This window comes from Clavelina lepadiformis, chromosome 5, assembly GCF_947623445.1.
Source record: "Clavelina lepadiformis chromosome 5, kaClaLepa1.1, whole genome shotgun sequence".
NCBI lineage: Eukaryota > Metazoa > Chordata > Ascidiacea > Aplousobranchia > Clavelinidae > Clavelina > Clavelina lepadiformis.
The window spans coordinates 3,793,633-3,821,452 of record NC_135244.1 but is presented as its reverse complement, the minus strand read 5'-3'; the positions used below and the strand labels follow the sequence as shown (position 1 = coordinate 3,821,452).

The following is a 27,820-nucleotide window of genomic DNA, read 5'->3' as shown; positions in this document are numbered from 1 at the left end:
TTCGGTCCTAAAATCTTCCGCAACTAGAGCCCTAGAGCTTGTACTTAACGATATTATATAGAATTCGCTTCGAATACCTAACACTTGTTCATATAAATGTTCATTTTATTAACATCGCATTTCATATTGTACTTTCAATAAGGATTTCCATAGAATATATCATGAGTTAAAAACTTGGCTACTAAACTGTTTTAAACAAACTAAGAAAGTGGAATCAGCACGGAATCAAACTGAGAGACGAATAATGTAAGCCCGACCAGGTATAAAATGGAAGAACTTGCACGCTACTGAACTGAAAGATGCGCGCCATTATACAAGTTGTCAAAAAGATCAATTAATTGCAAACATAACGCAATCCAGAATGTATGCTTAGTAGTTCAGTGTTTGTAAAAAAGTAAATCGTTTTTGTCTGAGTTTTGTAAAATTTGATCGCAAAGGCAAAAGAAACCCTTCATTTTGATGGAAACAGCAAAGGCTCGCATCTGTGTTTAACTAAACAGAAAACTTTCTTTTCAATTACAGATTATCGTTTTCCTTAAAATAAGGATTTTAGGAGCCTTAACAATTTAAGGGTTTTGCTAAAGCTCAAATAACAGCGGATGAACCTGTCCAATAACTCCCATAACACCTTTGCTTTTTATGATGATCATATTACTGCTTTGCTACGCTTAATACGTGAATCATTTGCATGTAATTGTATAATGACGATGTCTTAAACGTTCAGCGGTTCAGGAAACATATTTTATCTGTTTATGAAGAATGACGTAATTATATACAAAGCATCTGATGTAAAAGATACCACGCATAGTTTGGCCACTCCATCAATTCTATGTCAACGTAGCTTAAAGCTGGCAGTGTGTACAATTGATGGTAGGGTTTGGAAGGTTTCCAAACAAAAGGTTTTTCTCACAAAAGCAAGAAAAATTTTGTTGGATTTGAAGGTGTAATAGTTTAGTCTTCGCAGCTACTGTGTGGTAACGAAGAACCTTTAGGTAATTCAACTTTAGGTGTACTTCCAACGTAGACTTTTCAAGAGTTGTATACTTTTTGGAATTTCGGCTAAGGGTCTGACAATACCACCTTTATTGCAATTGCAATCAACAATTTAGGATGTTTTTCTACTTTAAGCCTTTTTGTTGAGTATTGAAGCAGTCATGAAGGTTTATTTTTGTTCAATTTGCATATTTTCTGTGTTATACCTTGGCGGTGTACAAAGCCAATATGACGCCGAAGGATTATCAAGAAAATTTAAAGAATTAGTAGAAGACTTTCTAGGCCAAAACGCTATGCAGGTACACATGTGTACATGTGTCTATAATAAAGCATTTTCGCGTAGCAAAATTCTTATGTTACGTTATCGTTGAAGAAACGTGAAGAAGAAATAACTTTATATGTCTAAAACTCAATTATGTTGAAGTGAATCGTAACTTTTACTGGATTACATGCAATTTTAAGGCAGAACGTTTATTGATGATTTAAATTTAATCTGTACAGTTGAAGTCAATTGAAGTTACAGTTGAACTTTTTAACGTTATAACTCACTGTAAATGAACTTCTTTTCTTTAGAGCCACCTTGACCAGCTGAGCTACTCGGAACAAATACTGGTTGGAAACACCGTGTTAGATCAGGTACTATAGAAACAGAATGCCTACACGGAAGATATCGCGTCACCATAGTTATTATGTTTGTTCGATTAGTGGATATGTAGAGACTTATATAAATCATGAGATTGTCCCTCCCGGAAGAAAACAAAGGATTCACGTGATGATATCAGCCCGCTCCCACAAACTACAACAACAATTAGCCAACGTATACCATTGCTTCATTTTACGCTAACACCTACAGTATATATATAAGCGTAAGAGTTGCAGGTTTATATTTATATGACCAGGGCCAGCCTTAGCAAGCGCTGGGCCCAATGCAAGAAATGATGGCGGAACCCTGTGCTGATTATAAATAACTTGATGTAGTAGCAATAATAATGTAAACCAAATATTAACTCTTTGCAAATACGTTCATGATATACTTCACCAAAACATTTTCTATGGAAATGAAGTTGAAAAATACCACTGCGATTTGTGCAAAATAAAAGCTAAATCGTTATTTCTGTTTTGGTGCTAAGCAGCGCGAGGTCAAACGCAGTCGCATCGCTCGTATTTACATATGGCCGGCACTGCGAATCACGTGATAAATCTATAGCACAGAATCAGTCTAACTTGCTTGGCGTCCATCGAACGTTTTATTATTTGGATTTGAAAATGCTTTGAAAATTTAGTTTTTCTTTTCCTATTTAGTTAGTGAGTAATCTTCAAGATAAATTTCAAAAAAGGATATCGACAGTCCAGCAACTTCAACAAGCCGTAGAAAGAGCTTATTCCGGCATCACATCGACATCATATGAATGCTGTAAATTTCCCACTTCGCAAACTGAATACGATCTTCGTTTCAAAAATAAGGTAACCCAAGATCACAAAATATGAAAACTTTCAAAATCTGTCCTTTTTCGATCTTGTTCTTAGTCATGTTATAGTAGTAGCTTGTCACCTGGTTATACAACAAGTGATAGACTAATGACAGAATAAAGTAATGTAGGCCTATATTGTACAGTTGTACACCATATGGCTTGCTGTATTTATAAGCCTACTATATTGCTATAAACCTATAGTATCACAAATGAAAATGATAATTTTGTGTTTATACTTTGACTAACTACTTGTGCTTTCCAGGTCGCAGTCAATCAAGTTTGCGAGCAAATATCGCCTGAAGCTGAGAGCTCTCCAACCCGTCTTCGTCCTTCCTTTGTGGAGTCATGCGCCCAAAACTTGGTTGAACTTCCTTCGTTGAAGTGGCAATATTTTGGAAGCGAACAAGGAGTGACGACAAGATTCCCAGCTTTAATATCAGATTCCTGTGATGACTACGATAATCGATTTAGGTGAAACGTCTAATGATCCTATAATATGATGCTTTTACAATGGCTAATTCTGTTATAAACAGCTATTCCCAAACGAGTTATAATGTTTTCGGGAATGTAGCTGTATAGTTAATGAAAGCGGCAATCGGCATTAATTCATTTTGTTTTATGTATCCTTGTAACTCCTTGGTATAGACCTTGGTACGTCCAAGCAAACGTTCCTGTCCCGAAGGAAGTGGTGGTTGTGATTGACAAAAGTGGCTCCATGGGACGAAGACACGGCAGCGTAACTCTGATGGAATTAGCAAAAAGTGCGGCAAAAACTGTTATTAGTACCTTGAACCCTTTCGACAAGGTATTACAGCAATTGGAATTATATCTATTTTTATGAATACATTCATTACATGCAACTGACATTAATTTCTTCATTTCCAAAACAGAACGGTAACAAAGCACATCTTTTAGTTCACAGTGATCGCATTTAGTACCTTTGCCGAAACAACGGTCGTTGATGATATTGTAAATAGTGATTGCTTCTCCAGCACTTTAGCATTCGCTACCCCGGGAAATATTAACAAAGTTTCCGGCTTCATTGATTCTCTCTTTGCAGACGGTAGTGTTGCGGTTGATACTGATATGTGGATCCAGTAACAAGAACACCTTATTTCTAATAAGTTATTAAGCGAAATTTTGGTTACAAACAGAGAAGTTTAGTGGGATATTTGTTTACAAGTTTATCCTAAACGCAAATTCGTATACTATTATGAAGTAAATTAACTCAATGCACTTTCTTTGCATCTAATGTTTAGTATAGAATTTCAACAATACTTTAAATTTCAGTAGTTTCGTTATTTTCTATAGGATCAACGTACTATGCAAAAGCGCTGGAAAAAGCTTTTGATTTTTTTACAACCGACATTGAAACCAGAAACAACACCAAGCTAGGTGGTCAATAAATACTTTATACTATTTCGCAACACATTGAAAAATTGTTGTATCAATGAATTTCTATTCCTTGTATTTACCCTGTTTATTTTGATCAGATCGTGTGATTCTATTCATGTCCGATGGTCAACCCAGTGAGCCTTTTACATCCACGATCTTCGACACTCTTAGATCACGAAATGCTGAAGTGGATAACTCTGTCGTCATCCTGACGTACGGTCTTGGAAGCTCAAGTTGGTTTAAATATGCGTAAAAACATAAAATAAAAGATGAAGCGGAAAAAGATTTATCAACGATTTTCAGCTTTTCAACGTTTCTGTGTTTTGGAAAGATATCCAAAATACATCAAAATATGCTCCTGGGTTATTTAATTCCTATTGCCTAAAGTCATTTAATTTCCTTTTTTGGTATAGATTTTAATGTTCTTCAAGATATGGCGACAGCGACATCATCCGTCATCGATGAATCTAATATTAAGGTGAGACCTCTACATCACTGAGGGCATTACGCTAATTCCTTTTTATTTGATCTGACCATAGCAACAAACGTTTATGCAGTTTTACCAAAAACAGCACATACAAACTTTATTGAATATCACTTTACAAAGATGCTTAATTTATCTCAGCCTGGCGTCTTTACCCAAGTGGACAACCCGGACTTGCTTCGTAGCCAGATGGCGAGCTATTACAATTTTTTCAAAGTTGAAGACGAGCTTGCTTCTGATCCGGTTTGGACGGTGCCATACTTGGATGCTTGGGGCTTGGGTAAGGCTTGCTTTGCAACCTCTTTATGTTCTACGAAATCTTTACATTCATAACGTTTAAAGTGAGCGACAAGTCCAAAAACAAGTTAGCCTAACAATGGGTAGTTGCCAGTAAACATAGGCCTACTGGAGAAAGAATTTTTACGAATATGTAGTGGTTAAACAGCTATTGCCAAAATTGTATCGTAAATTTGGCCTCTAATTATGACGTTGATGGCAGCCATGATGTCGCCATAATGAAAAAGCAATATATGCTTGGTGACTGGGGTTTGAATTAGGTATGGTAGTAGCGGTAGTCTAGCTAACGCATTTTGAATGGAACGTCTCCAGCATTGGTAGCTAGTGACTAACAGCAGGTAACTTTTATTTTCAGCATAGGAATGTCACAGATGACAGTAGCCTTCACGAAAGAGCATTCTTGTTTTTATGGCAGTTACTGGTACCGGACTAGGTTAGCGCCAATAGCGAAGACTGAGCTGTAACTTAATTTCTAGATTTAGACATTCACCAGTACAGATTTACCTACGGTAGCCTAGTTTAGAATATTTAACGCAAAATATTCCTGTTATACTCCTCAGTGCGCTACAGTGACACCTACTACTTGTCGGCCACACGAAACATTCTATTCATGCTTGATCCAAATACCTGAGTCATTGCTATTGTTTTTTATGACGTAATAATAGCCGCCAACTGCGTTATAATTAAGCAATAAATTTGCGGTTTTTTGCCGCTTACTTACAGCAATAACTACTTAACCATTGCAGATTAGAACAAATATTATCTCCAATATATTTACGGACAACTTGTTTCAAGGCCAACTTTTTTTTGGGCTTGCCCCATACTTTAACTTTTATCTTTAAAAATTATTTTAGCTGCCACCCGAATTACTCTTGCCAAGCCATATTAGCTTGCATATCTTAGTTGCTTTGGCTTTTTGGTAACTACTTGCCATCGCCCTTTACAGTTAAAACTATTATATCTAGGTGTAATGATCACAGCCAGCTTACCTGTCTATGTCAGAGGCGATTTGATTGGTGTTGCTGCTGTTGACGTCACAATTGAAGAGCTTTTTGCTGAAACGACTTACATTGTACCAGGGGAACTTTCCTATTCGTTCGTTATTAATGGAGCTGGTAAGTTACTGCGTAAAGTTTTAGATATGATTTCTTTAGAGGTATTTGCATGGAATATTCTATTTATTACAGTGATAATTTTACCAATGTTTTTATAAATCTCTAATAACAGGACTGATGATTAATCATCCGCTTTTTCCGCACACCGGCGTCAGAGAGCCTCTCTTCGCAAGTGCAACCGCTTTCGAACGAGATCCGGAATTTGTCGTGATTTTCAAGTCTATGAAAAGGTTCTTAATCGTTTGGTGTCTAACAAATTAAAAGTTAAAATATACCGAAGTTTATACATCTGTAATGCATGTTGGTTCCAAGTATTGCTTTTAAAACGTAGCAACCTATTAGCCTATAAGGAAGCTGTGATGCCCTTGGAAAGTTCAGAGGCCGTACACTTGTGTTCCTGGTGATATAGTGTTAAATTCGGCCGATACCAAACAAATTTAATGTCAAATATAGCCTACTGTGTATGTCACCGTATTAAAAAAAATTCAAAGACTTGCATAGTTGAGGCTCGACTAACGAAGAATTATTGCAAAACTAATGCAAAAGTTTTTTTCTTTCATGCTTTGTTCCTTTATTTTAGAGGCGAAACTGGAAATAAAACTTTTTATTCCACAAAAGTCCTTCCTCAGGGCGACGGTAGAAGGTATGGAGCAAATGAAATCATGGTTCGGTCAACATATTTCTGGAAGAAGGTTCGAAAATATTAAACCTATTTGTTACTGAATGTTTTAAAAAACATTCAAATATCTTTCTTGTCGCAATAATTTCCAGATTCCAGGGACAGAGTTTTCCGTTTGTCTTGTTCTTGCCAATGAAGATATTCAAGCAGTTTTGGCACCGCAAGGTTCCGTTCCACGTGGTTCATTTCTGTACCATCGTTTAGACCTAGTTCCACCAAATACCGCGTGTCGACATTTGAACAACTACTGCTCAATGGGTATACTATGAAGTGGAAAGAATAAATTAAACGACAGCAGTAAAAAATACAAATGCAACTTATTGTAGTGAAATTTAAAAGTAAACCCGGCAAAAACATAGCTGTAAAATTTATAATCTGAACCAAAATCATCTATGATATTCTTTAGTTTCTTCTCAGATCAAAGTTCCATGTTTCTGGCTTCTCGTTCTTATCAGGATCCAGAATATTATTTGTCCAGAGTCTTCACTGCAGCAGATGTTCGTAAAATTGTAGATTACATGGAGGGAACAACAACGAATAACCAGGGTTTAAAGGTAATTGAAAACTGCAACTTCTTTCACTCAAGATTTTTGTATTTACGTTAATTTAAGAGTAATAATAAGCCACTATTTACTCAAAAAAGAGTTAGAGAAACAAAAATTATCACTTTGTCAATTTTTATCAGAAATATATTCATTTTAGCTTACACCAATACAGTTTTACGCTTACCCTCCATATCGTAATTTTCTCCCATTTCAACCGCTATAAATTAATCTCTTAACCAGTCGAAATCTTGTCCAATAACATTGTATAGGCCAATATACTCGTATTTACAATTTACTTGCAATTGTATAGGTTGGAATAAAAGACGAAGTGGTGGCGACATCTTACGCCGAGAGGTGGTGGACCGAACTCCATGAGAATCCGGACATAGAAGAGGAAGTAGTCTGGCGATACATCGGAACAAAGAATGGAGTTTTTAGACATTTTCCAGGCACCCGGTATCCTGATGATTATGATCCCGTGCTTAGACCATGGTAATTTTATCGCTAAATTTTTTCAGGTATTCTTTTTTCAGTAGGTTTGGTAAGTTATGTTTTAGTAAACGAAACAGTTCAGGTAAAACTACTTTATTTATCATTTTCAACCATTTAATAAATGTCCTTGCTTTCAGGTTTGAACATGCGTTGGCCAATCGTGGTAGCAACGTGCTTTCCCTTCCCTATATAGATGCTGCCAGTGGTGCGACTATTGTCACACTTAGTAGAGTTCTGTTCGAAGGAAAGTAAGTCAATACAAATGACTCAGACCCGTTTAAAATTATCAAATACTGTATGTAACGTCGATAACAATTGATGAAGACCTTTTAAAATGTCCTGCTGTGCATAATAAACTTTTCTCCATATGCTTGTGGTGTAAAGTCAAATCAGTTTTTCTGTAGTTGAAAAGTTGTTTATTTTTTATGACGGCAACATGCACTGGATAATTATGGTCATTACAATGATGACCGGGCATTCTAAATTTTGTTCTAGATTTGGCGGCATTCATGACGTCATCAATGACGAAGTTGTGGCGGTGATGGGAGTCGATATTTTGTTGTCCTACTTTCAAACTGTTCTTGCCGAATTCTTTCCAGATTGTATCAATGACGACTCGACCAGGTCTTTTCTATTTGATCACATTAAGAAATGTTTTTCCAATTGATATTTGTCACAACTTCAATGAAAAATCTTTCAGATGCATGCTCATGGACAAAGCAGGGTTCGTGATATTTGCTAAGGAATATCTTGAGTCGAAGTCGGTGCGGACCAACCAACATTTGACCGAATTAGACTCTAATTTTGCAAATCTTCTCATTAAAGATGGTATTTTGAATCCCATCAGTTGTTCGAATGTTGAGGCCAGTACGTTGCAAAGGACTTACAACGTAAGTGATGATTAAGGATAATTTTTAATTCAAATGTTATTATCCAGAAAAGAATGCGCAAAATTTACTTTCGCGCATAACATCTGACATTTTGACCAGTTTTTTTCTGACAAAAGCTCATCTTCATTTGTAAAGCAATTTTTTCTTACGTTTTGATTTATTTTATTAGTCCTGACTCTGAAAGCGTTATGATGACGATATTATTGTGTATAGTTTATTTTTATGGCAATTTCGTAAACCACTCTGCATACATAGGGTCTTTTGAAATATTGTGAATCATGATAAACGTCTTATAGCGTCAATGAATTCCCTTTGTCTATCGCTTTTTCCTTTGAAACCTTTTTAATACGTTATTACAATTAAATAGACCTATAGTAAGACAATGTACATACGTTTATTGCTTGCAATTGAATCCCCGTTGAACCTTAGCCTAAACGATTTGCTGTGGAGTTTTTTCTCTTTTTATGGCATCCGCCTTGGTTACTGTAGGTATCCTACAGTGGGTCGTACAGCGTAGGAGTCGATTTCGGTTCGTCTTGCGATAGAGTCAGCGTCATTCCTATCCAAGACACAAACACGTACATGATCGTCCAAGCACCAATCAAAAACGGTGGTTCGTGCGTGGCTTATCGTCCTCGAAGTTGCACGTGCGGTGCCAGTTTAGCCACGGTAAGTTACAATATGTTATATTCGTCTGAAAGCAACAAGATTCAGACAATTTGCAATAAGTCTTAACAATTATATTAATCTGAAGATAATGATTCTTGCTACTTTTTTATTGAAATACGTCATATTAAAATACTTAAATTTACGCATTACAACGTTAGAGTAAAATGTTGTGGGAAAAGTTTTTCATTAGTTTCCTTTCTTAATTGTTATAAAACTATAGCAGTACGATCAGGTTTGCGAAACTTCCTGGACGGGTTATGCTTGTGAATGTCCTTGCCATAGTCCTGATTCACACTACCACCCTTGCACAAATGAATACGACTTTTCTAGGTAGTTTTTTTTTAACGATCCAGTAACAATACCGCGTGATTTTTTCTCTGAGCTTTGCACGTTTATTTGTTTTAAATAAGCGGTTTGCTCATGTTTTAGTATTTGTCTTCAATAATATAGTTGTTGCTCGGAAATGGTTAAATTACTTCAGATCCTCGATACACACTTATTGTATATTAATAGATCAAGACGTAGCACTAAGTCACTATTTCTTCCTTTGAAGTTCCCGAGTTCCATTGTGTACTCCAGAAAACAAGGAACTGTCATCAGTGGCTGCAACGAACACAGATCTCTCCTCTCTTTCGATATGTTATAAAATAGCATTTAATTTTGACTCAGAAGGTGATTACTGATTAGGTTACATTGCTTTAAATTCGATTTCGCCGTAGTTTGAGGGCACTTGAGGATGTACGTTCTTTGTTGCTTTTTTTTATTAAACCTAAACGCTTTTATGAAATAGATTCTAGCCAATCAGAAAGCGTAAACATTGGACTTATCGTGGGAATCACGGTTGCGGTCGTCGTTATTGTCGCAGTTGTCATTTTGAAAAGACTGCGGAAACCAGCGCAACCGGTAACGATCCTGGCGCATTTAATGTTATTAGATATTTTGCGTGGAATGTGTTTCACCATTCTATAATCCGATGGTGAACAATAGGAAAAAATTCTGCTCATTCTTACAAACTTATTTATACCATATGTGATTTATTAAACCATAGTTTACAAGAGGCTTTCAAATTTAATCGAAAATATTAGATTTTATTTAATATCGATAATGGCGGAATCGTACAAAATGTCTTTAAGCGTCATACAGTTAGCAATTTTAAAGTTACCGTAACTAATATTAGCTAATAAAATTAAGCATGTTTATTTACTATACACCAATAGTACAGTATACATATTTTAATTACGCCTAACAAAGTAAACTAAAGCTTACCCTGCGAAAGTTCGCTTAAGAGCAGTAGATATACAGTAGCAATCGGCTTTAAACCGCTTTTAATTGCAGTTTATTTTATCGATGCTTGCCTTTCATATTTTTAAATCCAGAGAACTACTTTGCGAAATTCTCAAGCGTCAGCGCCAACTTTCAGCTCAGTGCCGCCACCAGCAGCAAACCCAGCTTTTTCTCAAAGGGAAGAACCTGGAGCAATTTATGTGAATACTCACGTTGGTAATGCCGGTTACTCTGCGAATAACTTCCCTCCATCGTACGCAGAGTCAATAGGGAATAAATACTGAGCTTGCATATTACTAATGCTCTCTGCAGTTTAGCATTGAGCAAACAACTGTTCAAGTTTTTTCTCGCATTCAATTTCGATCCTAATTGATTATTCAATTTTTTTATCCTTGCTTGTTTTTGTTCTACTTTTATCGTGCAATTATATCCGCTTTCTCTTCAAAACAATGATAAAATCTATCCCGATTTTTACGCTCACCGCATTTTTCTGTTTGAAATAAATTCATTTAAACAGTTTCAATATTTTACTAAGTACATGTCACCACAAAATATACAAACAAACTCTTTTCATTAAAATTGATCAGACCGTTTCCCTAAAGCATAGTTTGTAAAAATAATCTATTTCCCACAACTAGGACATTTACATGTTTGAATATACGCTACCACTTCGTGCAAAAGGTGATTTAATTGCCTGGTCATTTCATGTCAACTTATTCAAAAAGTTTAAATTGCGATAAGGTGAATTTTTTAAAGTCATGACTTGATTTACTTGAAAATATCTGCAAGCTAAGTGTCAAAACAGAATTTACCAAATAACTGGATGAAATCTTTCAAATTGGAAATAACTAATCCAACAATGCATTAGCCAAAATGGAAATAATTAAACTGTTGAGTTGCGCTTACTGCGCTTATACAAGTTGTTAACAGAAAACGACAACAGTCGCCTACTCTTGTTGTTAGTCCATTAGTGGCCGGGAATGTTTAAAGCATGTTACATAACAAGCATTCGGCTATAACCATGGTTCGTTACTTTTCTTACTAAATCTTTGCAAGGCTTTGTTTACGTTGATTTTGATATTCCCATTTCCTCGTGCACCGGTTCCTGAAAACCTATTAGTGTAATTTACAAAGTACACTGTAAGTTTTAACTGTAAGTTATATGCAATGAGCAACAGCATGGTGTATATTAGAAAGTTTGGAGATTTTATGCAAAGAGGCACTTACAAACAGTGATACATCTAATGGATGTGACAGTTGTCTATGATTTCAGTTTTGCTCGGGCAGTAAAGCGAAGTCTGAATTTAGCAAGTACTAATACAGCCTGCATCTCTCGATTGATACTTGCACCCGTACCATTTCCTTCAAAGTTGTTGGCCAGATTAGGATTTTCTAGGGGGAAATTGATCCATTTAGCAAAAACAATTGGAGATTGAAAATAAAAAATGATTCGCACCAATGCACCATATTGGCTAGCTAATTGCATTGCAAATACAAATAAAACTTTCTTACAATTTTACTGCAGCCAATCAAAATGTTTTTTTTTTGCAATCACTGCAAATAACAAAATGATCCAGTGTAGTTGCTCAAGTACAAAAAGACGTCTTGAAATCGTCACGTTCGTTGTCTTTTAATGTAACCAAGTCTTCATATAGTTGCTGCTAAAGTCAGGGCTATACGTGTTTACTATAGTTACTTTATACTTTCTAGGTAGGTCTACATATGCATATTTCACCCAAATACTCGCGTAGTTGCTGTAGAACAAAATTGTCAAAAATGCATTTTTTTTCACTTTTAGCGCTTTTCAAAATTCGCTCTACGTCATAGACCCCCAGAAACGTTCCGCACGAGTGGCGAATCAAGTCAGGACACAAGCTATAGACACCCAACCCTTAAACAAAGTTGGTAAATCGGTTACAGATTGTTAGCAATTCTCTGGTCAAGTGTATAAATGGATATCTTAAAATAGATGTTACTGCTTCACCTTCACAGTTTGACTTAATTTGAAAATCGAAGCTGCTTATCGGCAAATATGCTCAAAGGGCAATTGTTTAAGATCGCAACATTAAAGGCATTCATCACGACGGATTTTTGCTTCACGCTGTCTTTTATAAGCTGCAATTCTAAAACCTTTCAGTTGCAAATTAACGAAAGATAACATGTTGTGTTTGTTGTAACGTTGCCATCAGCTTCGTAGGCAGAAGTTTCATAACTTTTTCTGCTCATGTACCCCTTAGGTATTTTTGAAGTCTGCGGTCTCCCACAAAAAAATTCCAAATACTCATTCAGCTTATTATTTTTGCGGGTGATAATGCAGATTCGTTGCTTTACTACGGCAAATCTCCCGACAAATTATAACTGCTTCATGAACTTTTTATTGTAATGCGCCACTTCTGCAACAGGAAGTTCCATTCGACTGTGATGGAGATAGCCTATTGCATTTGGCACGAAATTACCCATTTAACCACATTATGTCACAATGACGGTTCATGCTATTAAACAATGGCTTTGTAATCAACTTAAAACTTTTTCAAGCTTGATACAGGCCACTATAATTGAAAAATGATAAAATCTAAGAATAAGTGAAGACGTTTTAATTAATTTTCTATATTTCATCATGACAGTCATTGACCCCATTAGGAGGTCCGCGTACCCAGGTTGTGAACAACTGTTTTAAGGGTTTAAATGAGAAAATTATAACCTCACAGCACAAGGTTACAAACACATCCACTGTACACACGGATTTCAACTATACCATTGTTTCAGTTTAAAACGGAAGAACGTAGAGGTTACATACGTGATAAGTTTATGATGAATAAATGATGATAAGATGCGATAAAACGTCCAGAAAATTATTAAGAACATGTTTTAAGACACGTTTGGCTTAATTCATTTCGCAGTAACTCAATTTAAACCGGAAACATAGTTGATCACTATAATCAGGCTGTAAGGTCTGAATTCTTAACAATGGAAACATAAACCATACTTGTGAAACAAAAAAGCTCTTACAATCGGCAAGTGATGATTTGTAAACTGTTTGCCAAATATTATTGTCTGAGGGCGTCCAAGTTATACTCAGTTGCGTCAGCTGTTTTCTCTCATTCAACTTGGATAAAAACGCTTCGAAAAGTACAAACTCTTTTCCTATAAACCCTAAATCTTTCGGTAAAAAAAATTAAATGTTTGTGGAAAATTCCAATCTTTAAATTCGGCGGTTTACCTTACAATTACTGTTTTGCAATTTCCGCGTTGAAAATAGCTGGTGCTTGAAATTCAATTCTCTATTTTGAGTTTTATAAACGACTCTATTAATAAAACGTCTTGTTTAAAAAAAAGCTCCGGTTTGTAAAAGAATGCTTCGTCACCGTCACCTTTGCTAAAACCAAAAATAGCCAAAACGAGCAGTTCATGAAGCGTAAAGTGTTTGTCTGATTGCACACAACAATGCGTTTAGCTGTGCTGTAAGTTGGACATAGAGTATAGCTGACAAGGAAACAGTTTTATGGATACAGTTTTATACCTGACCTATGTGGACGTATTAAGATGGGCATATGGGACATGCATATGAACTGCAAATGAGTGACTTGTGTAATAATCGTTTGGACAAATAAGTGAAGTAAATTAGATTTTCTTTTTTAAAAAAAAAATACCAGTTTAAAAATTTTACCGTATTTTTAAGACGTGCTACACGATCAAATTACTCTGACGAGGCTATGAACGTATTCTCGTGTTCCATTTTGACACTTTTTGCTACAATTTGCCTTGGCGTTGTAAAGAGTCAGTATGACGCAGAAGGACTATCGGGAAAAGTAAAAGAATTAGTAGAAGAATATCTAGGACAAAATGCTATGCAGGTGAAAAATACATTCACAGCTGTCTAAACTATATCTTTGCCACGCGACAATATAGAATTTATTTTACTACAGCATGATAACGTGTATCATGTACTCATGGAAATTACGGTGGAAATAACCCAAATAAAGTTATTTCCAGATAGGTTGAGATTAAGTGCTGTATCGGTATTCGATATCAGAAAAATTTAAAACCCTTTTGATGGGAAGTTGTTTAATACACAGTATAGTTTAATTTAATCGATTCAAATTCTTGATAAAACATCAGCGTAACATTTACGGCAAAATTTTGTATGATTAGTTCAGTTTTTCAAATCTACATTCAACGGCTTAGATATGATTTAGTTTTCATCCATTAACCAATCATAACATATTTTATTCAGGATCATTTTGACCAACTCACCTACTCGGATCAAATACTTGAGGGAAGTACCGTGCTAGACCAGGTAGTGAAGCCAAGTGCTTTAAGAAAAGTCATCATGACATTTTATTGTGATCACTGATCATATATGCCTAGATCTCTAGTGAAGTGACGAAAATATATTACATGTGCATTGCGGCCTTTATTACACTCGTGTAGGCCTACATTATGCTCTCTTACAAGTTGGCCTACTTCTCTCGCAATTAAGCTTATGTGTCATGTAGAATTTTTCGTCGCTTTGATTCTTTCAGCCCCTTTCATTGCCTTATTGCCGATCATTGGCAGTTTTGCTCTATAGCAGGGGTGGCCAAACTGCGGCTCTCGAGCCGCATGCGGCTCTTTGAGCCTTTGATTGCGGTTCTTTAATGAATTAGCATTGTTGTATTAGACATGCATTTTCCCGGTATAGACGAGTTGTTTCATCAGATTATGAAACAATGCGTTCTATCACACGTAGTAACAATGGACTCATTGTTAGTAATAATCAGATTACACTCCAAAAAGTACATTATTGTACAGAAGTGTGCTAACTTGTACACTGTAGTTAAGTAAACTGTCAGATTGAAGCTGTACGTCAGGGCTGACCTAGTTTTAAGTCTTGGTTACGGTTATACTAATAATAGTAAATTGCAAAAAGAGTTGGTGAAGCCCAGGTGGAGACTCATAGTATCACCACGCAGCACTAACGTTTATCAATAGCTGCACTTCGTTGTAAGTGAATAAATTCGTGTTTTTTATTGTTTTGTGTTGTGGCTCTTTTAAAACTGGAATTTGTTATATGCGGCTCGAGCATGAAGCAGGTCTGGCCACCCCTGCTCTATAGTATTCAAAGCTCTGTTTGTAGACGTTCAAAATGTTGTTAGTTTTTATTTGCTATAATCGAGCACAAATGCTTTTACTATATCCGAGGTGGGCTAACTGCGCCTCACCGACATGATTTTAGTGGCTCTTCTAGCTGAATAGTAATATCTATTGTTCATTATCCATGCATTGTTTACCGTATTTATATTGACACTACTGATCTTGCAGCTCGCTGGTGTTTTTAGTTTCCGGCAAGTGACTCTTTCAGTGAACGAGTTTGCCCATCCCTGCTATATGCTCTATGCATACAGTGGTCCGTGAAATAGCGAGTGCATCGTTAAATTGAAGAAAAGTCTGGAAGTTACCGACTAGCAATAATAACAGCAAAGCATTATTTTAACTTTACGTACCATCGCTTTGTCTTCATATAGTTGGTGAGTAACCTTCAAGATAAATTTGAAAAGAGGATATTGACAGTCCAACAACTTCAAAGGGATGTGGAATCTGCTTATTCTGGCACCACATCGACATCATATGAATGCTGCGAATTCCCGAATTCGCTAACGGAATACGATCTTCGTTTCAAAAATAAGGCAACCCGGGCTATATATTAGATAAATTTATATCATTTAAAAACATTTTGTTGTGCGTTCTAGCTTCTAACTGGCTATTCTACGTGACTATTTAGATTATAATTCATCAAGTTGTTGATTAGGTGTGTATACTCGACCAGCATATAAATGTTTTGCAGTCGTGTTATTTCCTAGCTTAAGTTAGTAATTCGTTTTAACGTTTAGGTCGCAGTCAATCAAGTTTGCGAGCAAATATCGCCTGAAGCTGAGAGCTTTCCAACTCGTCTTCGTCCTTCCTTTGTGGAGTCATGCGCCCAAAACTTGGTTGAACTTCCATCGTTGAAGTGGCAATATTTTGGAAGCGAGCAAGGAGTGACGACAAGATTCCCAGCTTTAATATCAGATTCCTGTGATGACTACGATAACCGCTTCAGGTAAAACGTAATAGTTTCAGAGGCTGTAAGCATAGTAACAATTGCAATTGAAGCACTGGTTGTATGATGTTCAAGATGTAGGCTTTTTATGTTTCTAGGATATGCCTTCGGTGGAATTATTCATTATGCACTTCAGTTCAATAGTTTTTTCGAATACGTTTATAATTTAGACCTTGGTACGTCCAAGCAAACGTTCCTGTCCCAAAGGAAGTGGTGGTTGTGATTGACAGAAGTGGATCCATGAGGCAGACACATGGCGGCGTAACTCTCATGGAATTGGCCAAGAGCGCGGCAAAGACTGTTATTAGTACCTTGAACCCATTCGATAAGGTACGACAACTCGCTTCATCGGGTTTTACTTACACTTCAAAGAAAAATTATTTCTAGTTCACAGTGATCGCATTTAGTACCTACACCGAGACAGCGAACGTTGGTGACACAGCAAACGACGATTGCTTCGCCAGCACTTTGGCATTCGCTACCCCGGGAAATATCAAAAAGGTTTCGGGTTTCATCGATTCTCTTATTGCAGACGGTAAGCGAGTTGGCAACTGAATCCGATATTGTCACTTAAAAGTTAAACAGCCTGTTGCTGAAACGTTTCGCTCTTCTGGTACGTTCCGGTGAATAGGTTTTATAGTGCGCAAGAGTAGCTCAATCATATACGCACGCGAATCAGTGGAAACACGGCTTAACAACGTAAAATCTTTCTTTCTGCTGGCTACTTTATAGATTAGAATGTGGTATTATTAAAACATAATTTAAGTTTTTCGATGTTGTATAGGATTGACTTTCTACTCAAGGGCCCTAAATACGGCTTTTGATTTCTTTGCCGCCGACGTTGAAACGACAGACCGAGATCGTGTCATTCTATTCATGTCTGATGGACAACCCAGTGAGTCTTCTACATCCACGATCTTCGACACCCTTAGATCACGAAATGCTGAAGTGGATGACTCTGTCGTCATCCTGACGTACGGTCTCGGAGACTCAGGTTGGTTGAAATCTATGAAAACAAACGAACCACAAATTATATCCATTTTTGACACTGCACGTTTTTGTAACGAGGTTTCTTTTCGATAAAAGCCCAAACAATTTTTTAGTTTATTTTTAAAGAAATATCGAACTGAATTTTACCACTTCCAACCATAACATAACTTTTGCTTTGGATTGCATAACATGAAGATTTTCTATACTGTACGAGTCTTTGAATACTGTGAAAGTCCGAAAGTTTATCTATTTTATGTAAAAAATTAGTTAATATGCGCATTTGTGCACATTTATAGACAATTCTTAAACTCGTAATTTAACACTGCTTTGAAATTTTATTACCACACCAATTTAGCAAAAAAAATATTTACATGAGCACCAATATTGCAGTGGAGATTTTCTTGGAAGGTGTAATAAATGATTTCATAATCAGTTTCGAAATTACTGTTCTAGCGCTGTTTATGCCTCAGCGCAAGCTGAACATTTTATAACTTAATCTATAGCCTACTGTTACTTATGAGATTAGGGTTAGGAATGGTTGTTTACTTGTATGTAATACTTATATTGCTTAGAGTGGTTATATCTTACCTTGTGCTCTTCAAACCTTTGAGATAAGAAAATTTGAGTTTTATTAATGTATAGATTTTCATGTGCTTGAAGACATGGCCAGCGAGACTTCTTCAGTCATTGATGAATCGGATACAAAAGTATATGAGTTAATGTTTACCTTTATAGAAGCAACGTAGTATATTAAATTTTGTAATCTTTCATGGTTTCCGAAATTGTCTTCTAAGATAAAATATATGCTTTCTATTGAACATAAACTATCCATTATATGCCTTATATGTTACTCATTAGCCTGGCGTCTTTACCCAAGTGGACAACCCGGACTTGCTACGTAGCCAGATGGCGAGCTATTACAATTTTTTCAAAATTGAAGACGAGCTTGTTTCTGATCCGGTTTGGACGGTGCCATACTTGGATGCTTGGGGTTTGGGTAGGGTTTGATTTTGACTCGGTTTGTGGAATTTCCTAAAATCGAAATAAAATTACAAAATTAAACTGCAAATTGGCGGTAATTGAAGTTATGCAAAATAAACTTGACTTGATTCAGCTGTATTTTATGAAAACGAGTGAGCTATAACAGAAAATTGAAAAAAGTTAGTAAAATAAATAAAACAGAATTACACGGTAATTACATATTTGGACATTCTGCAACAGGTGTAATGATCACGGCCAGTTTACCTGTCTATGTCAGAGAAAATTTAGTCGGTGTCGCTGCAGTTGACGTCACAATAGAAGAGCTTTTCGCTGAAGCGACTTACATTGTGCCAGGAGAGCTTTCCTATTCATTTGTGATCAACGAAGCGGGTGAGTTGCTTTTTAGACTCCACTCTATAAGCAAGTACAAAACGCTACTTAACAATTCATTCCATGAAGTAAACTGCGTTTGCGCGTTAGAAATTTAAGGTAATTTGTATACATAGAAACTACAAGAACAATCAAAACAGAGCTTTTGCTCAAATTTGTTAGCTATCTTTTTTTGGTTGTAACTGGACATGCTGGGATATCTATATAGAGTTTGACAGTAATATTAATTAAATTCTACGCAGCTATTTAAGATTTAACTGCATTAAGCAGGGTGGAATAGGGACACAATTGGGTCGTGAAAAACTTTGTAAAGCTAAAATTTTAAAGCAAAATTGGAAAAGCAAACATCAACAGATAGCGGGAAAAACTTCACAAAAACTTAAAGAAGTTGTTGGATTAAGGCAACAAAACATCTATGCTCGATGATCTGACCTATTTACTGCTTCTTATTCGAGAGATTGCTTAATCTTCTTTACAGGACTGATGATTGATCATCCTCTTTTTCCGCACACCGGCGTCAGCGAGCCTCTCTTCGCAAGTGCAACCGCTTTCGAACGAGATCCGGAATTTGTCGAGATTTTCGAGTCAATGAAGAGGTGGGAAAACATAATAAACATCTTTTCACAAAATTTCAGAATTTGGTAAACGATTTAGTGGATTGATTGAAACAGATTTTTAATTGATTCGATTGGTCTTTTCTTTGATTTGAGCTAACATATCAAATTTTCAGCTTCATTGATGTTTAAGTGCAGCCCGCGACGTGTTTCACAATTTCGCTGAACATTACATTAAACCAGAAAACAACAAAACATTACTGAGCAATTTATTTAATCCGATTTTGAGATACTTAAAATACACGGTTTTATGTCGATTCAATCCAAGGACGATTAAACCCAGCAGGATACTGCAATCAACATCTGTTGGTTGAATAGTCCTATACTGCTAAATTTTCGCGGTGTTAACGGAAGGTTGTTAAATTGTCCTGGGTTTACTCGTTCTGGTTTGAATTGACCAACCACCAAAATACACAATTCCAACAACAAAATAAAATTTGATTCTGTTTTGCAATTTCTAATTTGACGTCGTTTGACCATTTTATTAAGAGGGGAAAATGGGGAAAAAACTTTTGATTCCACCAAAGTTCTTTCTGGAGGTGACGGTAGGAGATATGGAGCAAAAGAGATAAAGATTCGTTCAACATATTTCTGGAAGAAGGTTTGAAAGATATAGCTTGCTGTTTACTAAGGGACGGTTAACTTGCTTGATATTTTTTGTTTTTGCTCTAACCAAGTCGACAGATAGGCTACAACTATTTAATCATTGTTTTTTTTAACAGATTCCAGAAACAGAATTTTCTGTTTGTCTTGTTCTTGCCAATGAAGATATTCAGTCGGTTTTGGAACCGCAAGGTTCCCTACCAAGTGGTTCATTTCTGTACCATCGTTTGGACCTAGTACCACCAAATACCGCGTGTCGACACTTAAACAATTACTGCTCAATGGGTATAAATTTGAAACATCATTAAAAAATAGCCAGATAAAGAAAAGAACGACTCAAAATCTAATCTAAGACAATTTTTTGTGAAATTACAAATGATGTAATCCATTTTGGGAATTTAATGAAAAACAGTAGGTCTACACAAGATGAAGTTGTATGGATTGAAATCAATTATAGAAGATCCTATATCAAACTTTCTTATCAGATCAAAGTTCAGTTTTTCTGGCTTCCCGTTCATATGAAGATCCAGAATATTATTTGTCCCGAGTCTTTACTGCTGCGGATGTTAATAGAATCGAAGACTACATGGAAGGAAGTATAACGAACAACCAAGGTTTAAAGGTGTGTGGCAAGACTATTGCTTGCTTCAAAGGAATTTTTAAGCTAATAAGTTGTAAATTATTCCAATCAAGTTAATCTATTCCAAATGAGCATTGAAATAGATCGGAGCAGATTAAGACTTGCATTGATTACTTTACTAAGCTATCTTTATTTCAAAAATAACCTTCATTCAATCAAGTCAAATAATTATACAACAATATTTAATTTTACAATTTCAAAAAATCTAGCCTGGAGTGAAAGACGAAGTGGTGGCGACATCTTACGCCGAGAGGTGGTGGACGGAACTCCATGAGAATCCGGACATAGAAGAGGAAGTAGTCTGGCGATACATCGGAACAAAGAATGGAGTTTTTAGACATTTTCCAGGCACCCGGTATCCTGATGATTATGATCCCGTGCTAAGACCATGGTAATAATGTTCCACAACAGTCTAGCTAGCGATTTTGACAGGTTATCATACTAAAATGTTAAGAGTGCTTTTATTACCTACCATACATTCTTTTTATGCCCACAATAAAGCGATTTGATTCAGGTATGAACACGCGTTGGCCAATCGTGGTAGTAACGTACTCACCCCACCCTACATAGATGCTGCCAGTGGTGCAACTATTGTCACTCTGAGCAGAGTTCTGTTCGAAGGAAAGTAAGAGACACATTACTGTACCCTTCTCTAGATGTTAAGTTATTTGATAGAATTTAGACTTTTACTCTTGAATATACCTGTAAGATGGCTAAAGATTTTATCATGTGGCTATGTAGAATACTTTGAATTTTTCTCTTCATCAATTTGTCCTGCTCATTTAAACAACTTCCCCGATGTTATATATTTGAACCACCAGATAAAGTTCGGATTTTTATTTCCAAGATTGTCCAGAATTTCAAAAACCTTATTTAGTTTACACTACTTCTACAAAGAACACTCGGGATTTAGGCTACAACCTTCCTCGGACAAAAATTCCTGGGTGTTTTATGTTTAATTACAATTTTTTTATGGGTATCAACGTGTTGTCTATGTCTCTGTAGCCTAATGTCAGTTAGGCCGGACGTAAAAAAATGCGCATGCACATACTGATTGACAGACGGACAGACGGACGTTCTTTACCATTCAATAGCTAAAAAAGGCTTCACTTCTTTGGATTATGTTTAACCAAAAAAGCATGTAACAGTCTTCTGAAATTTACTTTAGATTTGGTGGCCTTCATGACGTCATCAATGACGAGATTGTAGCGGTGATGGGAGTCGATATTTTGTTGTCTTATTTCCGAACTGTTCTTGCCGAATTCTTTCCTGATTGTGTCTACGACGAATCAAACAGGTGCGAGTTTTTGTTCATTTGCTTGCTCAATACTTTTAGAGATTTTTTTACGGGTACAAATTAAGTACAATCTATGATATCACGGTGTTGGAATGCATAAATCAAGCTAACCTGCCAACTAATCGCAAAGCAAATATTCTAAGACTAGTCAAGTTCAAAACATTTTGTTGAAGACGTTTTCACCTCAAACATTTAGTAGATGTTTGCTGATGGACAAAGCAGGATTCGTGATATTTGCTGAGGAATATCTTGAGTCGTCTTCAGTGCGAACCAACCAGCATTTGACCGAGGTAGACTCGAACATCGCAAATCTTCTCATACGGGACGGAATTTTGAATCCCATCAGTTGTTCGAATGTTGAGGCTAGTTTATTGCAAAGGACATACAATGTAAGTGACCGCAATAAGTAAGATTTGAATTTTGGTTGTTTTACAAACGATAGGCTAATCCAGTGTTTCTCAACACCGAGTCCACGGACTCATTTGAGTCCGCGTAAGGTTTTTGTGAGTGCGCAAGCCCATTAATTACTGTATATAATTAGGCATAGGTCATAATTTTCGCGACGGCTTTTCGCCTCAAAAAGTAGGGGTCGCAAGAGATACCTTGGTGTGTTGGATAATTTAGAATAGTCTGACAAAGAAGAGCCTTGCTTATTTCTCTTGTTACGCTGGTGGCAATGCAAATCCTTAATTCTTTTTTTCTCTTCTCCTTCCAACTCCTGTCGCGCGAATCACCTTCTTTTTTCTCTTTTTTAAAAGGAGGCAGCGCCTTTTTTGTTTCTTTCCAGATATCGGGAATGATGCACAGCTCATGGTGTTTGTGCGATATGGTGACACAAATGGCTATGGGGAGAAATTTTTGCTTTGCCGTGCACTTGCCAAAAATACCACTGGAGAACAAATATTTAAGAAAGTGGATTCGTTCTTTAAAGAACATTAGCTTGAGTGATCTGATTATGTGTCTGTTTGCGCTGATGGCGCTCCGTCCATGATGGGAAGTAAAAAGGGTTTTAAAAAAGTCGACAGATGTGGAAAGACAAGTTCAAAATTGTTTCTCTAACTCATTTTTGGGCGAATGTTCTGTCGAAGGAACCTAATCTATCTGACCTCTGCAAACAAACAAACAACAATAGCTCTTTTGCCTTTTTCGACTACATACTTGTGTGAAGCTGGATTTTCAACATTGGCTATGGTTAAAACCAAGTACCAGAACCAACTTCGACCGGAAGATTATATCACATGTGCATTGACCACCATAATTCTTGATTTCGACAAATTTGCGAAACAAGTTTAACTTCAAGAACAAGATTTGTAGTGCATATGTGCCCAATATACAAAATTACAAATCGCTTCTGCTTATTTATCTTACTGTTTAATGTTAAACTAACTTATTTTTGTTCCTATTACCTGAGTCCGCGAATACTTATGCTAATGGGAAAATAGTCCGTGGGCTAAAAAGGTTGAGAAACACTGGGCTAATCTAACAATACAAATTGAAAGATTCTGATATGCTATTTTTGTAACAGGAACATATACAGTTTCGAAATATAAGTTTCTCATCTACTTTGTTATGCCTGCTTTTATGTTCTTTTGTAGGTGTCATACAGTGGCTCATACAGTGTCGAAGTGAATTTTGGTTCATCCTGTGATATAGTACGTGTCATTCCTATCGAAGACACGAACACTTACATGGTCGTGCAAGCTCCAGTTACCAGCGTGGTTTCGTGCCTGTCATATCGTCCTAGAAGTTGTACGTGCACTTCGGACTTAGAAAATGTGAGATGTGTAACGATTTGTTTTCCTGAAAATAGAAATTCACAAATTTCGCGCAAATTTTTCAAATCATTTTTTAATAAAACATTTTTTGCTCGGTCATTTAATTACATTGTTATTGCTTTTTCAAAATTTATTTTCGGTTATATTTTATAACTTATTGTTTAGCGATGGTTAAATACTGAAAACGAATGGTTGCAGTCGAGCCTAAGTTTTATGACACGTTACAGCGGTAGTAATTTGACAAGAAGTATGTTTGCTCAGGTTTGCGAAACTTCCTGGACGGGTTATGCCTGTGAATGTCCTTGCCATAGTCCTGATTCACACTACCACCCTTGCACAAATGAATACGACTTTTCTAGGTATTAAAGTTGACAATTTCAAAATATCTTTAAGTTGTTTTGAAACGAATTATTGCCGAAGTGACAATTAATATTGCAATTCCAGTCCAGGCAGCCGATATTTTATTCACATAATCATATAGAATGACAAATGCGGGCGTGAAGTTCCAGCTCTTTGATTATAGTTATTATGAGTGTACATATGTGATTGCCCATTATGTGTTTTTTCATATGTGGTAGGCTACTATTTACATACCAATCAGTTAATTGTTTATCAGCTTATTTGTATAAAAAAAAGCTTCACCGTTAATAAATAAGTCACCAAAGAACTAATTATAATCTTCACGCCTGTACGAAGGAGGTTATCTGTTGCCAGAGTGTGATGCAGGGTTCTTTGTTTGTTAATAATATTTTCATGTCTACGATAGCAAACGCTATTATACTGAAGGTATTCATCAACCATAAATGAAATCATAACCCTTTTTCTTCCTTTGAAGTTCCCGAGTTCCATTGTGTTCTCCAGAAAACAAGGAATTGACATCAGTGGCTGCAACGAACATGGATCTTTCCTCTCTCCCGATATGTTATGAGATAGCATTAGCTTTCAATCAAACAGGTCAATAGCTCACCATCTTTATAATGAGAAAGCATAAGCATATTCAATTCTAAGTTATCATTTTTTTGAAGCGGTATAGACCGCACGAAATTGTTTGCATGTAAATATACAATTAAACTTAGTGGAAGTAATTACTAAATAAAGATGTAATTTTTCTTTGTTATTAAATATTGTCATACGATAGATCCAAGTCAACCGTCAGAAGATTCGAACACGGGACTTATCGCTGGTGTAGTTGCTGCTGTTGTACTTGTGGTCGCTGTAATTGCAGGAGTTGTCATTGCGAAACGACGAAAGAAAACGGTAAGAATTGGTACTCAACCACCGGTTGAAATCTTTACCTATTTATCGCAGGAATGAATACGGTAAAGTTTTTGCTTTCACCGCTTTCAGCATTCTTTCAGGATCTTTCCAGAGCTTTAAAGACCGTTTTAATGTCATCAACATTTACTGATTTTCCAGTAATGTTTTTACATCAGTTTTATTTGCATCATTTTGTTTATAACAAACAAAATACAAAGAAATACGTCTTTATTGCGCTCTTTGTTTATTATTTATTCGTATATTTTGCAAATACAGAAGAATACCAGAAGACCTTCTGCACCTCCTCCACCAGTACCGCCAATAACGTCAGTGCCGCCAATCCCGTCATTGCTGAATCCTGCTTATTCTTCTGCATCAGAAGATCCTTCAGCAATTTATGTCAACACACAAGTTGACAAAGGTGCCTACGCTGCAAACAATTTTCCTCCGTCATACGAAGAATCTGTGGGCAGTTATTATGTGAAGTAGGCCTAGACTCGGCTACAATGAACCCTGTTCTTCTTTATATAAGATACAGTTCTAATCTGAATGAAATGTTAAATAAACCTGGTATTATGAAAAACACATTCTATTTTAGAAGTGCATTAGCGTCGTCATATATCATACTATATTATATCATCAAACATGTTTCAAAGCCTGGGTATCTCGAGTAATAAAACGTAAAGTAGCGTTCTTTCATAAAGTGACGCGATCGATCCTATAGAGTTAGACTATAGACTATAGAATATAGACAATTACTTTCAGCAATCATTGCCAGCGACGACAATATACTTAAAACTTTAGAAATCTGTATTGTGGTTATAAAGTGGCACAGATGTTCCGACCTTTTTCTATTGATCAATTGATTCTTCAACTATTGAAGGTGTTCAACTGAAATCTTGTAGCTTTGCTTCTTTTAAACCCTATTTCAGCCTATAATGTCCCGAACGCTTTCCGTTTTTGTGTTCTATAGGTTTATTTTAAATGTATCATTGCTTTTATCTTTTATATTTATAACAATTTTTCATTGCGTATTTTCATACAAGCAGCTTTGTCTTAAACGAAAACAAAAGCATTTCTGTTCAGTCAACAAGATATTTAAATACAGTACACTTTCATAAAACTGGTGTGTGCGCGTGTGTGTGTTAATTTTTCAGCAACGAAAACAGTCGACGTTTTATAAACAGCTGGATGTGGAGACCAAAGCAAATGTTACTAGATGGTGACGGCTATAACGCATTGACAGGTCTTTATAAACTATGAACTAGACTGCAAATAAAACGAAACTAAAGTATTACTCTATTGAAAGTCGTTCACACACATGAGCTTCTACGATGTGTGTTACTGGAGGACTTTTCGTGGTACTGTCTCGATGAATCAGTTAAAAAATAGAAGCCTACCTCGATTAGAAGCCCCGCAAAATGATTAAAAATCAAATGTAGTAATCGTGGCAACCGCGACGCGGCTTCTTATCGAAAAAGTATGATAACAATAAGTGGTTGCAATAAGCGACACAAAAGCAGGTATAAACGTACGTCATGAGTGCATCCGTAGCGTTTTTCTCTTTTCATTTAACTCTATTTTTTTCAGGTATTCCCTTTAATTATTATTTTACTTCTCATTAGGTTGGTAGATAACTCGTATCCTGTTAATTATTTACAGGTCACATGCCATACAATTTTTCTTCAAATATTAATATCAGTGTAAATATGTGTAAAATATGCGAAAAATTTGGTCTTGTTTTAGTGAATAGGATCAATACGCCACAAAGAAAAGACGCATGACTATAGATATTGCATTTTGCTTTTAATGTGTAATGTTTGATCTATGGTATGACAAGAGAGAGACATCAGCAGAAATTATTTTGAGGTGGGGAATTTCCCTCTAATGTTTCCCTTTCTTTAAAACCTCGGATTTTGTTTGGTGAGAGGACGTAGTAATGATGGGCGGTGGTGGTAATGCCAATAACATGAAGAGAAGTGTCATAGTTTGGTGGCCATGTCAATTGCGGTACGACCTTTGGACCGTGATAAAGATAAGCGAGTAAATTAAACAACTTTGTTTGGTTTTCGGAGGGTTCTAGAATTGCAACTATTTTACAAGGGTTGCTGTAAAAGTGACTGCATTTTTGTGTTTGTGAAAAGGAAGTGGCTATATAATAGCGGTTAGCCTTGGCCCATTTTATTATCGTATCAAGTAGGTCACGGAGGGTTTTTTTAGCAATAGATAGTTACATTACAAGAAAGAAAATGCACAAACTTAATTTTTCTTGAATTCTTAGGCCTAATTAACAAATAATAACTTGAAGTTGTGGCTAGATTTAGATTAGATGAAAAATTTTGTTAGATTAGAATGGCAGATTTTGAAAGTCTATTTCAGTGTACAGTGTTTCAGAGTTCAGTGTACAAGTGCACAACCACCGGATGCCATTGTATACCAGACCCCAGCTACTCGAATAGTGATGTCATCTGGTTGTGCACTTGTATACTAGACCCGATTTTGAATATCAAGTTTTGAAGAACTAAATCTAAAACTATCTACTGTAGCTCCTGTTTATGGGATCAGATTTATTTTCATTAAAACTGCAATTTATTATAAATAACCTACATGATTTCCATTGTCTAATTTTGTAATGCAAATCATTATGCATACTTTTAGTAAATGTGATAGTGAAACTTAGAGGTCTGTGCACCAAAAAGATTTTAATTGTTGTGAAAGTCAATGCAGCTGACTGCAGTAGTTATAATTACATTAAACATACAAAATAGCTTGCAAATGTATGTGTAATCATACATGTTTTTGAACATGTATCACATGAGTAACTTAACAGTCATATTGGGAAAATTTTGATTTTTGTCTTTGAAGTACAATACGATACT

General features: G+C 36.1%; 2 protein-coding genes across 10 annotated transcripts in view; both read left to right on the top strand.

Moving 5' to 3' along the window:
* Nucleotides 1–321: 321 nt before the first annotated feature.
* LOC143458783 (VWFA and cache domain-containing protein 1-like) lies at nt 322–26,058 on the top strand. 9 transcript variants are annotated; one of them, XM_076955644.1, is made up of 24 exons: nt 322–1,292; nt 1,567–1,629; nt 2,296–2,457; nt 2,728–2,936; nt 3,111–3,270; nt 3,381–3,528; nt 3,777–3,860; nt 3,959–4,093; nt 4,274–4,338; nt 4,486–4,624; nt 5,607–5,756; nt 5,869–5,986; nt 6,337–6,448; nt 6,528–6,693; nt 6,853–6,989; nt 7,291–7,472; nt 7,610–7,720; nt 21,781–21,909; nt 22,106–22,298; nt 23,505–23,684; nt 23,946–24,043; nt 24,520–24,638; nt 24,823–24,941; nt 25,218–26,058. In XM_076955644.1, exons 1-24 carry the CDS (start codon nt 1,155–1,157, stop codon nt 25,428–25,430), a joined length of 3,330 nt encoding a protein of 1,109 aa, XP_076811759.1. In that variant the 5' UTR covers nt 322–1,154; the 3' UTR covers nt 25,431–26,058. The 9 variants fall into 9 exon arrangements, with proteins under 9 accessions (XP_076811759.1, XP_076811760.1, XP_076811761.1 ...); XM_076955645.1 differs by having other exon boundaries at nt 323–1,292; nt 22,109–22,298; XM_076955646.1 differs by lacking the exons at nt 21,781–21,909; nt 22,106–22,298; nt 23,505–23,684 and adding exons at nt 7,968–8,096; nt 8,173–8,362; nt 8,852–9,031 and having other exon boundaries at nt 324–1,292.
* LOC143458786 (protein SPMIP7-like) overlaps nt 14,671–27,820 on the top strand; it is a 124,118-nt gene continuing 110,968 nt past the window's right edge. Inside the window, exon 1 of the mRNA XM_076955655.1 lies at nt 14,671–15,401. The gene's annotated coding sequence lies outside the window, so the exon portion shown is untranslated. The remainder of the gene's footprint in view (nt 15,402–27,820) is intronic.

Bases quoted from the DNA above. Each gene is read 5' to 3' on its own strand.
- LOC143458783 (XM_076955644.1), top strand. From the start codon at position 1,155: ATGAAGGTTTATTTTTGTTCAATTTGCATATTTTCTGTGTTATACCTT. The intron at 3,529-3,776 runs GTAGTGTTGCGG...TATTTTCTATAG, and splicing joins TGATTCTCTCTTTGCAGACG to GATCAACGTACTATGCAAAA. The intron at 6,449-6,527 runs GTTCGAAAATAT...AATAATTTCCAG, and splicing joins CAACATATTTCTGGAAGAAG to ATTCCAGGGACAGAGTTTTC.